This window comes from Strongylocentrotus purpuratus, unplaced genomic scaffold, assembly GCF_000002235.5.
Source record: "Strongylocentrotus purpuratus isolate Spur 01 unplaced genomic scaffold, Spur_5.0 spur5_scaffold_11, whole genome shotgun sequence".
Classification (NCBI taxonomy): Eukaryota; Metazoa; Echinodermata; class Echinoidea; order Camarodonta; family Strongylocentrotidae; genus Strongylocentrotus; species Strongylocentrotus purpuratus.
Window position 1 is genome coordinate 9,839,641 of NW_022145596.1, and position 15,142 is coordinate 9,854,782.

Genomic DNA, 15,142 nt, shown 5'->3' on the forward strand with positions numbered 1-15,142 from the left:
TTTGTCCTCCCCCTGTTCATACACTCCACACAGCATGGTGTCTAGCTCCGGCCCTGATCTTACATAAGGCAAGAATGAAAGGCAAGGTTGCTTTGAGGGTGTGTTATTTTCTCGGCTGATTAGGCCAGGCCTCCTTTTATAATTGGGAGATAGACGGACATGAGAGCATCCAACACCCATCCCACAAGTGAATCACAACCTCATCACGTGAAAAACAGAGTTCCAGTATCAGTATAGGCTATAGCCCTACTGTAGCTCGGAACAGACCAAACATAAAACATGATTATGATCACCAGCCCCCCCCCCCCCCACTCCCAAAATCTCTGGCTCGTAACAAAAGAAAAAGGTCTACCTGTATTGACTTTACACATCGGACTTATGCTGTAAAGGGGGGGGGGGTCCTGGGAACATGCATATGCATACCCTAATTAACACTGAGTGGGGAGGGGGGTTGGGTCACTAGTCCATGATACTCCGTAACCTTTGGACACAAACAAATATTTTGGACTTCCTCATTTGTATATAAACATGTATATGAAATTGAATTTTGTATTTTTTAAAAAATAATGCCCTCATGGCTCTGAACAATCAATATGTTTAATGAAATCTTCGTCAAATAGATCTACCTGCCTGTAACCTGTTGCCGTGACAGGCGAGTTGATCAATCAAATTTATATGTAATCAGTGACAGGCTGTAAATATTTTGCTCTTTCTTGTATGTACTGCTACTGTAATTTTATCATGGTTATAGTATGTGAATAACTTAGGCCTGAATATCCATGCATAGTATAGTATTAATGACTGCTTTGAGAGAAATAGTTGTTTTATTACGCTCAAGGGAAGGTTAGAATTGTGCTATTCCCCGAGGCTTGCCGAGGGGAATAGCCCAATTGTAACCTTCCCGAGAGCGTATGAAAACAATTATTTCTCGAATATTAAAGCAGTCATTAATACTTTTATATGCCGAAAAAAAATAGACTAAAAAATAAAAAATAAAAAATACTTTTTTTTTTGGTCGAAGATGAGATTCGAACTCTTGCATACAAAAGGTGATGTATTTAAAGTCAGCGCCTCAGACCTCTCGGCCATCGCGCGTTATTAACATGCTTGGCAGTTTTGTACGATATATACATTAAAATGGATTGAAACCGGCTTCGCGTGTGATGAATGCTTCGCAAAAGCTCCATGAAACGGACCCTTCTTTTACTTTTGCAATGCATATTGGCACGAACTTAGATCAAGATCTATCGGCAGATGTTGTTTTTTTGTTTTTGAGAGTTAATTTTCGTCTTCATGTCAACAATGCAAGATAAAATTGTCGGTAAGATCGATTGAGATTCAATTGTATTGAAATTGCCGACCAATTTTTCGCACACGTATGGTATCCTCCATCGCTCAAACCATTTTTTAACATGTAAACCTATGGGGTAACCATGGAGACTGACCTATTTTTTTAATAACCATGGTTATTAAAAATATTGAAATGTTTTATGCATGGTTACCGGGAATTTTACAGGAACAGTTGAAGTTTATGAATGCAATTCGACCAATCAGATGGCTGGATTTCTTAAGTGAGGTATATAATTTAGTATGTTTATGTAGTATTGTCTTGAAGTGATCCAGAATAGTTTTTTTATTTCTTCAATACATTGATTTTATTTTATTTTATTATGCTTAAAATAGAAAACTGCTTTACAGTCTGAACAAGTAGACTAAACTGTGTAGACTTTCACTGCTGAATGCCCCCCCCCCCCCCCCCTCTCTTGCTCTGTCTCCTTTATCCTCAACACGCAGCTTGAAAGGAGCGCAGGTTATCAATAGCTGAGGGCCAGGGCGCTGGCTAACAAAAGACTTCCTGAGTTGGTAGGCCAGGATTAGAGAAAAGGGATTTAATATGAAAGGTCAGGAGTAGATCGAGCTCCACCACCAAGCCAGGGATTTATTGATATGCAAATTACTTTGTGCTGCTGGGAGAATAATAGGCGCAGGTGGTGAGCAACCAATGGGGCGCAGGCTATGTTGCTTTTTAAAGAAAATAATTGACTCTTTTGTTAATATGCCTTTTGTTGCGATGCCTTTTGTTTGGTCCTTTGCCATGTCATTCTGGAAACTATACAGTGTACTTTACGTGACGCATGTCCTGGAAATGAGGAGTACTTCATTCTCTCAATTGAATTCGTATTGCTTTTATCATCTATCTTTCTCAAATAAGGTTTATAAGAAATTTTGAATGAACAAAATATATTTCACCCAATTATATGCATCTTTGAAATTATGTTTTTGTGTTCAAGAATTGTATGGCTTTTAAGAGCAATCCAGCAGTAGTTTTAAACAGTAGATTTATATGGTTGTTATATATGTTCATATATATATATAACCAACCAACCAAACAGCCATAGATATATTCAGCATTTTGAAAATATTAATTGTAAGTCCTGTATGATTTTATGCTTTAAAAGTCTGAAATTTTCAGGCAAGATGTTAATCATAATTATCATATATACATGTATGTATATAAGGAGGGTTTAACTTTGGTATTCTATAATTGTCTTGTTCTGCAAAGATTGGTGAATAATCAACTATTAACTTTTCGTTGTAGGCTGAAGTATCATCAAAGTACATGTATAATGAAAAGATTATTATTAAGTTGAGTATACAAACCCCCCAAAAAATCAGCAAAGACTTGCAATGACCAGCAAAATAACTTAGTATACTGGTAATGGTTTTTCATCTGTTTTGATATTGAATTTTGTCCTTGTTTCCAATGATTTATTTTTAAAGTTCGGGGAAAAAAAAGTTTTTTAGATTCCTTTTGATCTTTTTTTGGGGGGTGGAGGGGGGAGGGGGGGAGGGAGGGGGGGGGGGAATGGGAGATCTAATTTTCTACCTTTATTGTTATTGCTATCCATTATACACAGGACTTATTCTGCATCATAAAACTCATATCATGCCAAAAACACGGTTCCGTGAATATGTACTTATTACTATTCACACAGAATCTCTCATTCACTCGCCTGCCACGTACACATTTTCGTGAAAAGTACACACGCTAATTGTTTATGCCTATTGTGCGATTGTGTGCACACACAAAAGCTTGTTTTGAAAAAAACTCACAGGATGTAGCAGCTAGGCTGACAGAGTAATTGTTTGGTTTCTTTTCTATGGAACATGTACACTTGGTTATCCAAAACAAAAAAACAATGATGAGTGTAAACAAGCACAGAGTAACACCTCAGTATCATTTAATAGTACTGTGTTGTTATACTACGTTGTTATATTATACACAGAAACCATATGAGACAACGGATTAGTTTGATAACCAGTAGGAGATCAATTCAAGAATTTTTTTTTTTTTTTTTTTAAAGCTATCATTCTATACACTACTGGAAAAAACCTATGATAAATGGCAGGATTTGATAACTCTTTTTTTTTATGCCTCAGCTACAAAGCAACGGGGCAGACGGGTTGTCCGTCCGTCTATACGTCGTTCCCGTGATCCTGTTATCTCAAGAACCAATTGATGGATTCATGCCAAACTTGGGTCATGTATGTAATGTATCATGCAGAGCCAATGAACTGATTAGATTTTGGGGTCACACGGTCAAAGGTCACAGGGCTCATTATGTATTCAAAAATAGCTTTTGATCGCGTTATCTCAAGAACTGAAGGATAGATTACTGCCAGTCATGCATGTATCTTGCAGAGCCAATGAACTGATTAGATTTTGGGTTTAATTTCATCTTTTCCAAGACAAATTTTTATGCGATTTCACTCTTTGTAATAGAAATGTTTTTTTAACAATTGTTAAATACTTTTTGAACTCTTTCGCTCAAACAACTTCCATTTTTTCCTTCTCCATTATCTCCTTTTCACGTATTGGTCTTTCAACATAAAACTGTATTAGGTACTACATTAAAAAAATAACTTTCTTTTACAATTTTTTATTTTATCTTACCGATGCTAGATATCTGCAAAAGTTGACTTACAATATGTATTTTAGTTTTTTATGTTTATATCTCTCTATATTCTAAATTTGTTTGTAGAAATAACACTTTCAGCATGCGAGCTGCTTGTTTGATGTGTTTTTACAATAAACCAAATCAATTCAATTCAATTCAATCTGCGTGCGCCAAATATGCAAGATTTTATGTTAAAATCCTATATTTTCTTCATATACCCTGGAACCGTTAAAGGTACAGGGGTAATGCAAAGTTTTGGGAAATTTTGAAAATAGGATGGATAGTACCAGTAATTCTTTAAAATTTTGATATATTTTAATAGATGACCCTGTCGATATAAGCCTTTGAAAATTGAGCCCCTAAAACACTTATGCTTAAAGGTAATACAAAGTATATGGGGTCATGAATTTGGTTCAAATGAACATATTGGAAGCATATGCGACCCTACGATATTCTAAAAAATCGTTATCGCAGTTGAAATCGATTCTAAAGTTATGAAATTGTAGATAATAGACTCTTAATGTTGTATAGCTCCCTCTCAAGGTCAAGATATTAATTACACAATAAAACAATGTTTCTTGACTGAAATCGACTGATTAGCTATTCCCGTTTGGAAATTATATATCACAACTACATATTCTGAGATTTTCATGGTTGCAGCTACCATTGTACGGCCGTAGGCGCTATTTGAAATTTATAAAAAAATTACTGGTGCTCCCGGTAAATTTTATATTCAATTTTTCTCAAACGCAGAAGTGTTTTAGGTGCTAAGTTTTCTAGTGCTTATAATGCATTCACAGGGGCATCCAAATATATCAAAATTGTAAAGAATCACTATCCTCCCAATTTTCAAAATTTCCCAAAACTTTGTATTACCTTTAAGAGAAATTGAATAATGAAAATTTACTGGTGCTCCTGCTAAATTTCAAATACCGGTATTTCAAATAGCGCCTAATAGGCAATTCCATGGTAGCTGCAACCATGAAAATCTCAGAATACATGTATGCAGTTCTGATATATAATTTCCAATCAGGAATAGCAAATCGGACGATTGTATTCAAGAAACATTGTTTTATATACAGCTAAAGTAATATCAGTCTTGAGAGGGAGCTATACACCATAAAGAGTTTACTATTTACAATTTCAACTGTGACAACGATCATTGAATATTGTCGCATCATGCTTCCAATATGTTCATTTGAACTCATGACCACATACCAAAACTTTGTATTACCTTTAAGCTATAGAATGCCAGGTAATTTTTTTTTTTTACCGGTAGGTTGATTCTATACATTCTACCTAGATAAACATATATCGGTAATTTTGGTTACCCATTCAAATTATTGATATTTTTTCATATTTAGGGTTGTTTCGTCTGCTTGGAGTCAGAATGGTAGAAACTCAAACAATTTTACACGGAGCTAATGCCTCTCTGGCTTAATTTGATGTCTTTTACCAATATACAATTTTTTATTTTTGTTTATGGGGGGGGGGGGGGTAATGGATCTCCTGTAATATCAAGTAATGCCTTCAATGAATGTGAAAAAGATTAGAAGATTACATGTTCTTCTTTTCTTTTTCCTGCAGGGAGAAGGTAATTGGTTAGAGAGTCCATTCCTGACTGCAGCAACATCTGTGGCTGACATCCGCAAGAAGAAGAATGCTGAGAAAGAGAAGGAGAGAGAGAAGACAAAGAACCTTGCTGATGCGGATTATGTAAGTAACGAGTAATGAATGTTTTCATGTCTAATCCTGTATGAAAGATAAAGTTAAGTTTTGGTCATGCGATTGCATTTTGAAAGAAACGTTGTGGAATCGATCAGAACAGGTCGATCATCTAGCATATAAGTATTGGTGTGTACTGCAAGGTTCTGGAATCATCAAAATGATAAGAAATTTGGCCCAGTCTTGGTAAAGTTACGAACACTGTACACAAAAAGATGTATATGGGACTACGCGACACATGCGTGACACGTGCACAATATCTATCAGGTCCAAATGGATATAATATTATTCCAAATATGTCAATTAGTAGGCAGTTTCTCTGCAGAATTTGTATCATTACGTATTAACAGTCAAAACATATTCTTTCACATGATTGGTAATAAGAGCTTCCATTTCTTTTTTTTTGAGAGGGGGGCGTTTCCAAAACTGGTCTTTACCTTTAACAATGTTGCTATTTAGATGGAAACAATAGGTTAAAAGATTTTTTTGATAATAAACAGGTTTCAATCTTCAAACAGAACGACCCATCTACACTGGTAATTCTGAGTTTTGGTAATGACTAATACTACAAAATCTCACAGAATCAGCAAAAGTGTCAATGATTTGAGTTGAAGGTTGAAGGTTTGACTCTGTTGGAAAGAACATAATCAACTGTTTGGAGAAGGGTGTTAAATCTATGTAAAATAATATTTGTTAATACTTGTCTGGGCCAGTATTCAATTAAATAGTTAGAATAAGTAAGAAATTTATTAAGTAAATTACTAAGCTATTCATTTCTGTTTGATTTTCTTTTTCTTTGCAGTTTAATAAATATATAACAAACAACATTTAACAAATTATTGCAAATTGTACACATGACAAAAGAGTACATGTTGAATAAAGTAAGACTGGCTGTTTCTAATCGAAAACATCAAACAGGAGGGTTGACAAAATAAGTAGAGCTTGATAGCATGACTACCCTCAATGGATACATAATAATACAAATATGGAGGAAAAATATTGGTAAAAGGGGAAAAGGAGAGAGAGAGAAAAAAAAGAGGGGGTTGTACACCAATATTCACAGATCATGTGCATGTGGTAGTTGGATTTCAATTTGATAAATTTGATAAATGAAGATAAAAAAGAAGATGTACATTTGAATATTGGGTGGCCAACTTGGGATATATTATAGAATGAGAAGACTCGCAAGGTTTCTGGACAATATAAATAAGAACGTGAGATCAGCGAGCTGGTTTTAAACCTGGGCCTGCGAGTCGGAGCCTTGAAATGTTTGTATACAAAACAGTGTTTAGCCAGTATCCCAAGTAGGCCACTCTTTATTCATACCAGGTCATGGAAGGTTATAATCAACGTTTCAATGAATGGAAGCTAAAAAAGCATTGAATTGAATACCGGCCCTGGTTCTAAACAGATTATACTGTATTGATTTACCTAAATCCTGTAAAGTTTGAAGAAAAGAAGTTTGAAGAAAGATTAATATTCATTTTGCATAATTGTAGAAATAAATATCCTATGTGTACTGTGATATGAATAATTCTAAAAGCATAGATATAATCATGACCAGAGGAGTAATTTCAAAGGAATTCCATACTATTGTGGCATCCCATCACCCTTTGAACTGATTTTTGCAAGTTAAAATGGAAATTGATTTTAATTATCATGTTTTTAATTTTTTTAAAATACCAAATTAAGAAATTAACACCTTTCACAATATCTTGATTCTGCAGTCTGCCAGAGAGCTGAATCCGTACTGGAAGGAAGGAGGAACAGGTCTTCCGGAGGATGAAGAAACGTCTCGGCACAAAGCACCTCCCCCAGCCAGGAGGGTGGGGCATGGTGTTGATGGAGGGGTCAGCTGGCTTAAGAAGTCCTACCAGAGGGCGGTGGAGCAGGCCAGGGAGAGTGGGAGACCAGTAAAGGAAGTGGTAGCCGAAAGATGGGGGGTAAGTTTTTCATGAATCATTTTTGTATTTAAGGGCTATCTTATATTAATAGTAATATTAATGTAACAGCAGGCACAAACGACACATGACAAAGTCATTCAGTTTTATGTAGTATTTATTTTGAGGATGTATCAACCCCCCCTCTTGAGCTCTCGAGGAGAGACTCCTAGCGAGACACCGAGACTATTTGACCAACTAGCTAGTGCACCATCTCCAACTAAAAGTGTGAAGTTCTACTCAGAGTTAGCTTCTCTGTCAACTCAAACCGCCTAAGTCATGAGTGGATGCATAGTCCATGCTCATCCCTCTCAACCTGTGATGTGGCAAAATATCCTTTCTCTCATTACCCTATACCCTCTCTGACCCAAGGTCAAAGTGCACTTCCCCTGTGATTTGGCAAAAATCCATTCTTCTCTCCAAATTACCCTTATACCCTCTCAGAAGTACACTTAAAGGGATCTCCTTATTCAGAGACATAGATCCCTTCATTCAGGGACCTCCTCAACAAATAGAATTAAGAAACATTTCGACCTGTCACATTAATATAAAGGATAGAGGCGCAATGGCTCAGTAGGAGAGCAGTGGTATCGTAACTAGGAGTTTCTGGGTTAAAAACCAAATTGATGTGCTAGTGCCCCACTTCCATTTATTTCACCTAAAATTGAAAAATCACTCAAACTGACCACTGGCTACTGCTTCTGCTTTCTTCATCGGTAAATTAAATTAAAAATAAAGTGTGCGATGTCTATTCATCTTACTTTCAGATATGCAGAGTGATACTGTTTTTTCTCACTATGAAAACCACAATATGTTTTTGTCACATATGACATGATAGAGCATATTTTGGAGAAAGATTAATCTTTTCAAATCAGACAGCCTTAAGACCCAACAACAACAACAGCAGTTAATGTTTGGGACTCATTCTCCCCAAATGAAATAATGCTATACATATTATGTGGTAGTAAGAACTATTTGTGTAAAACGAAGTCATCTCAAATAAATGAAAATAAAAGGCACTGACAAAGAATTCTGTGTTTTCCAATTTGATTGATTTGATTTGATTTGGTTTGTATACATTACATTTTTGTTTTTGGATTACCTTTGTTAACAGTCTGTTGCGGAGTATGAGAAACTATTTGCTGAGGCAATGGAAGCAAGTAGAGGATCTTCAGGATCCAGGGGGCCAAGAGGACCACCTCCAGGTTGGAGGAAGAGAAGGGATGAAGATGGGGAGGACAGACGAGGAGAGGATGGAAGGAGAGATGGAAGGAGAGATGATGAGAAGGAGCGTAGGAAGGATGACCGAGAGGACAGATCTGAATCTAGGGATAAATACAGGAGGTATGACTCTGATTCGAGGAGAGACTCAACCAGTAGGGGCTTCAGGAGGCCTGGAGAAAGAGATAAGGATGACAGCTTGCGTTCAAAATTCAAAAGACCAGGTGATGAAGATGGTGGTAGGAGTTATAGAAATGATGGGCATAGACCACGCCCATCTTACGATAAGGGGTCATCGTCACGGGAACGGAGTAGGAATGATGACCTACCAAGTTGGAGGAAGACAGGGTTTAAGAAACCAGGGGAGGATGATGATTCCTCATCTCACTCAAGATCATCATCCTCCAGGATGATACCACCTCCAGCATCAGCCTCCTCTAGTGGGGGTTGGAGGAAACCAGGATTCAAGAGACCAGGCGATGAGAGGCAAGATTCCAGGTCCAGCCCTTCATCATCTGGAGGATCGAGGAAGTCTAGGGATGAGGAACTTGACAAAGATGATCGGCATTCTCGTGGAGGACATTCATCGTCCCAAAACAACACCTCCTCCTCTGCTCTACTGCCAACATCATTTTCATCTGCATCTTCCAGGAGGTCTGGTAGAAGGAGTGATAGTGAAGAGGAGAACAGTGACGATGTCGGATCATCTGGATCCTCGTCACCAGATACCAAGGAGGAGAAGGGTGGAAGAGAGGAGAGGGAGAAAGACAAGAGTCCTAGTCCAGTCAAGCTTTTATCGGATATAGAGATGAACCAGCTTGGAGCCAAACTGATCAAAGCAGAGATCATGGGCAATGAGGTAAATTGATGATAATGGTGGTGGTGGTGGTGATGGTGGTGGTGGTGGTGGTGGTGGTGGTGGTGGTGGTGGTGGTGGTGGTGGTGTTGTTGGTGGTGGTGGTGGTGGTGGTTGTGGTGGTGGTGGTGGTGGTGGTGGTGGTGGTGGTGGTGGTGGTGTTGTTGATGGAGATGCTGATGATGATGATGATGATGATGATGATGATGATGATGATGATGACATTGATGATGATGATGATGATGACAATGATGACATTGATGATGATGACATTGATGATGATGATGATGATGATGATGATGATGATGATGATGATGACATTGATGATGATGACATGGATGATGATGATGACATTGATGATGATGACGATGATGATGATGATGATGACATTGATGATGATGACATGGATGATGATGATGACGATGGTGATGACGATGACGATGGTGATGACGATGATGATGATGATGATGATTTACAGCACTGTTGCACTATTTTGCTTTTAATATGTATTACATTTTGTTCATTTAAAAAAAGCGTAAAAAGGAGTCTGCCAAAAATGTAAACCCAAGAAGGCTTTTATAGAAAATCTCAAGATTTATATAGGTTAAATGATCTGTAATGGTGTTTTTTATCCAGCCACAATTGATTGATGATATCTGATCGTTTCATCACACCTACCATTACTAGAAATGTTTTCTGATGCTGGGTAACAGTAAGCTTATAATGTAGACTTTACCATGTATACAAATTAGATTATAAGTAAAATTGCTCTCCTTATACTAGGCCCAGGCTCAGAAACTGAAGGCAGAGATTGAGAGTGCTCGACAGGCCAGGGTCGCATACAAGACCAAACAATTGGAGAGCAAGGAGAAAGAGAAGGCCCCTTCAAAGCAGACCAGTAAGAGGCCAAATGCAGAAAGGGAAGAGGTCATCTTGACCAGAACTGACCACAGTGGACAGAGTTGGCCACTGGCCGAGGAAACAGCAGCCCCTACAGGCGGCAAGAAGATAAGGAAAAAGAATGTGAGTTTGAGTTGGCTTCACGCTGTTTTTGTTGTTGACCTTAAAGTAAGGAGATTTAGCCCCGTTGGAAATGGTTTTTATCCTTTGATTTGTATTGTCTGCTTGAGATTTTTAGGGTATTCATTGATCAGATAATGATGATGATGAAGATTTTAATTTTTTGTGGGGACAATTTTGAAAGTCAGTGTAGGGCAATTCCACGGTAACGGAAGGACACTCAGACAAGATTTTTGAACTTCAGGTTCATACTAAAAGAACTGTTTTATTAGTATAAGATGTGAAACAGTACAGATATAATACCTATATAAGTGCCTTTAATTCTCCCCCAAAAAATTGTCATTATAGTTAAGTAGTTTAAGAATGTGCATATTAATTATCTCGGTAACGGAAGGACATAAAAATGGACATGGTTTTTCCAGTTAATTAGTGTTTATCCAAACTTTGTGAAGTTGATGAAGCTTTCCACTTGACTGAAACACATTTTGTTCCCCATAGTTTAATACATACTAATAAAACATTTCTTTTAGTATGAACCTGAAGTTCAAAAATCTTGTCTGAGTGTCCTTCCGTTACCGTGGAATTGCCCTGTACCATATGGCATATACAGATGACATTATTGTGAGTTTTGAATTTTGGCATGCGTGGTTTTTTATCACTTCTTTTCTTAAACCACAGTGGAAAAACAACAGCATTCAACAAACATCTAGGGACTCAAAGCCATGTTGCCTTTGTTACGACTGAAATGGCCCATGTAACCTTCCAAGTAGCCCCTGTATTTTCCTTCTTTAAAACCTGTATTCCCTACTGTAGACTTTTGTTAACAGTTTGAAAGTAGCCCTTGAATTTGCTTTTTTTTTCTATTTTCATATTTTGGTAGAATTTTTGCCATGCAGTATGCAATTTGTCTCCAAAATATGAATCAAATTTCTGCCACAGCACCAATGTTCTCTGCCAAGATATTAATCTACATTTGCTACACTCAACTACACAGGTGTAGTAAGTGGGTACCTGACAGAAGATTTTACCTTTACATTTCTTTTCCATTTCTTCATTTTGAATAGATTGTAACCCATGACAAGGGAGGTGAGAGGGAGAGATACTTTGCAGACGATGATGATGTCGACCTTGAGACGATGGTTAGAAGAGAAAAGATGGGATCTGGTGATGATAACAATAGACTTCTCAATAAAGTAGCAAGCAAGGTAATGTATCCCAAACATTTCTTTCTTTTCTGTTCTATTCTCTTTCTTTCTCTACGTCTTCATATGTTCATTTTTCTTCTATTTGTGCCAGGTAATGTATCCCAAACATTTCTTTCTTTTCTGATCTATTCTCTTTCTTTCTCTACCTCTTTATATGTGCCTTTTTCTTCTATTTGTGCCATATCTTCTTTATTTATTTCATATTTACCTATTTGTGTACTGGTATGACATTTGTTCTTTCATGTGGTTTTGAGGTATATATTATCAAATTAAAGACTAAAATCTGTTTTTTGCTGAAAATTATTTATTTGATAACTAAAATCTGATATTAAATAGTATTGTAGTTTGGAGTAATTTAAATATAACTATAAAGTAACATAAAGACAAAAAAATATATTGTCTATCTATGTGTTAATAATTTTCAATACCGGTACATGCAATGTATGTGTATTTCTTTTTAGCTCTAAATATATGTCCTAAGATCATTCTATCCTTTCGATCAATTAGAAACTAGCCTTGCTGGATTCAGAATTCAATACCCTGGATGAGATGTTTGTGTCATCGGCAGCAAAAGCCGAGCCCAAGGCAAAGATCGAGGAGCGTGAGAGGTCAAGGGCCATCGCTGACCACCAGCACACCGTGGCCAGGCTGTCCAAGTGTTCTTTCTGTCTGGAGAGTGAAGAGATGAAGAAGCATTTGATTGTAGCGCTAGGGTTAAAGGTATCATACATGTTGTTTATCATACCAGGGCCTGGTCTTACAAACAGCCACGATTGATCCAAATCAATCGCAAAATTGCAGTTTCCTATCTCTTATGTACATAGCTGCAATTGATATCAATCGCAAATAAGTTGCAATTGATATCAACTCTTTGTAAGACGGGGCCCAGGTACTCATTTGTGGAGGTGTTGTGGTATAGTGGTTCATTCACTTGACTCTTAATCCAAGGGTTGAGGGTTCAAATCCCAGCCTAGCACTAACGCCCTTTGACAAGACATCCATCCACATCTGCCGCTCTCCACACTGATGTAAATGGGTACCCTGTATGCTAGAGTGCTACATATTTGGCTGCTCGGCTTTGACCGGGGTTGTTCAGTTTGAGTGCAAGGAGTATCATGGCATGAGGGACATTTGGCTATATAAGAAACCACCCCCACCATCATCACTGTCATCATCATTTGTTAGATATACAAAATTAATCAAGCATTAAGAAAAGCATGGATGCTTTTGAGGGATGCTGTTGAGGCTTCCTTTGGTTTGTTAAAAAAAATAATCATATATATTACATAATTTCTTGAAATGCTAGAGCATTAGTCAGGGTAATAATCAGGAGCGCAAGTCTGACAGACATGAGTGCCATACAAGAACCCACTATTATCATTATTATTATTATAATTGATATTGTTATTATTGATATTATTACTATTATCATCATTATTATTGTATTATTCATAACTCAAAGAATTTCAACGATTTGTTCATTTCAGGTGTATCTTTGTGTGCCGCAGACAAGGTGTATATCTGAAGGCCAGTGCTACATTGTTCCAATGCAACACGCAGTAGCTAGCACTGCACTGGATGAAGATGTGTGGGCAGAAATACAGGTCAGTTTGACATCTGCGATCTGACATTTCAATTCTCATTTATTTCATTCTCGATTAAAATTACATTGATACAAAAGATACAAAATAATTCATAAACAAATTTAGAAAATGAAATGGGGAATTACATAAATAAAGCCCTTAGGCCTTGTACAGGCGCAGTTCCCAAAGCATTCATAGCATAATGTAAAGCAATGATAACCCCCCCCCCCCCCCCAAAAAAAAAAAAAAAAAAAAAATTGCTCCAGGCTATATCTTATCCAAGATACAGGGCTAGGATGTTGTTTGCAATCTTGGGTTATGGTTAGGTTTAGGCCCGTCAAGGTAGTTTAGGGTAATGTATAGTATTTGGTCTGGGATTGATGTCAGGGGAATTGGGTTTGTTTGAGAAAGTAATTGTAGATCAATTGTGGCTGTTGTTCAGCCAGTATGAAAGTTGTTTTAAACTCTTCATAAGGGTCGTTGTTATGATTATGCAAATTTTCTATTGAATATTCATAAATGCCATCAATGCACTGAAAACTCCGGTTGCCCGAGCTAAAGCCAGGTTTATGATACCAAAGTCCTTTGAAGATGCATAGAGAAATTATTTCATAATATGATATGTACTATACAAGAACGGCATACTATGAATATTATTTCCTGTCATATTTCTGCTCAGGTGTTCCGCAAGGGTTTAACGAGGATGTTCGAGGACCATGAGATGGACGTGGCGTTTCTTGAGACCTGTATGAACCCCAAGAAGCAGAGGCATATGTGTATCGAGTGTCTTCCTATCCCCAGAGAGCTGGGAGAGATGGCACCTATCTACTTCAAGGTAAGCATGCACAGTGCCAGGCAGATTCCCTGTTGTGTCACTTTATATTCAGAAGGGTAGTGCACGATCGTTAGTGGAGTAAAAAGTGATCCCTTATTTGAGGCCATTCCTGAATATTTTCACCAAAATGTGACCCCTTTGCTCATGCACGGCCTTCTCTGTGGAATGCTTTCCCTCAAGAGATTTAGAAATAGCAGATCAACTGTTAAAATGTTAAAAATAATCTGAAAATGTATTGTTGGTTCTCTTTCTTTTTAATACGTTGCATCCTACTCAAATTATACTTTTGTGTATAGTACTTTTATGTAGAATCATCATTCGCACTAGTGCAACTTGAGCAATTAATTTCTAGTCGATTTGGTGCCTTAAAAATCTTAAATATTATTTCCGGTGTATATTATTATGATATATAATTATTGTTAACAGAAAGCTATCCAGGAATCAGAGTCTGAGTGGACACAGAACAAGAAGCTGATCGACACCAGACAGAAGGACATCCGTAGATCAGTACCTCGGGGATTCCCCTTCTTCAGTGTTGATTTCGGGCTAGACGGTGGCTTTGCCCATGTCATCGAAGACGAACTCCTCTTCCCGCATTACTTTGGAAAGGTAAGCACCTAAACTAAAGCTCAGTAGGTAGAGGTGTATCCTGTGATTGCATTGTGTGGGAGGGATTGGAAAGGGTTGATCATGTAGCACGTGCGTTTCAGTGTATACTGCGACGGTTTGGAAGCATTAAAATGATAAGAAATTAATCCAGTCTTGCTATGAGTCACATGAACTGTCCACAGAAAGGTG

At 37.4% G+C, this 15,142-nt stretch overlaps 1 protein-coding gene across 1 annotated transcript in view; it reads left to right on the forward strand.

Moving 5' to 3' along the window:
* The window catches only part of LOC762923 (CWF19-like protein 2), a 30,537-nt gene that overhangs the window by 13,555 nt on the left and 1,840 nt on the right, over positions 1-15,142 (forward strand). Inside the window, exons 4-12 of the mRNA XM_030980584.1 lie at positions 5,547-5,675; positions 7,412-7,627; positions 8,739-9,704; positions 10,485-10,724; positions 11,786-11,926; positions 12,434-12,646; positions 13,414-13,530; positions 14,189-14,344; positions 14,771-14,953. Coding sequence (XP_030836444.1) covers positions 5,547-5,675; positions 7,412-7,627; positions 8,739-9,704; positions 10,485-10,724; positions 11,786-11,926; positions 12,434-12,646; positions 13,414-13,530; positions 14,189-14,344; positions 14,771-14,953 — 2,361 coding nt within the window. The remainder of the gene's footprint in view (positions 1-5,546; positions 5,676-7,411; positions 7,628-8,738; positions 9,705-10,484; positions 10,725-11,785; positions 11,927-12,433; positions 12,647-13,413; positions 13,531-14,188; positions 14,345-14,770; positions 14,954-15,142) is intronic.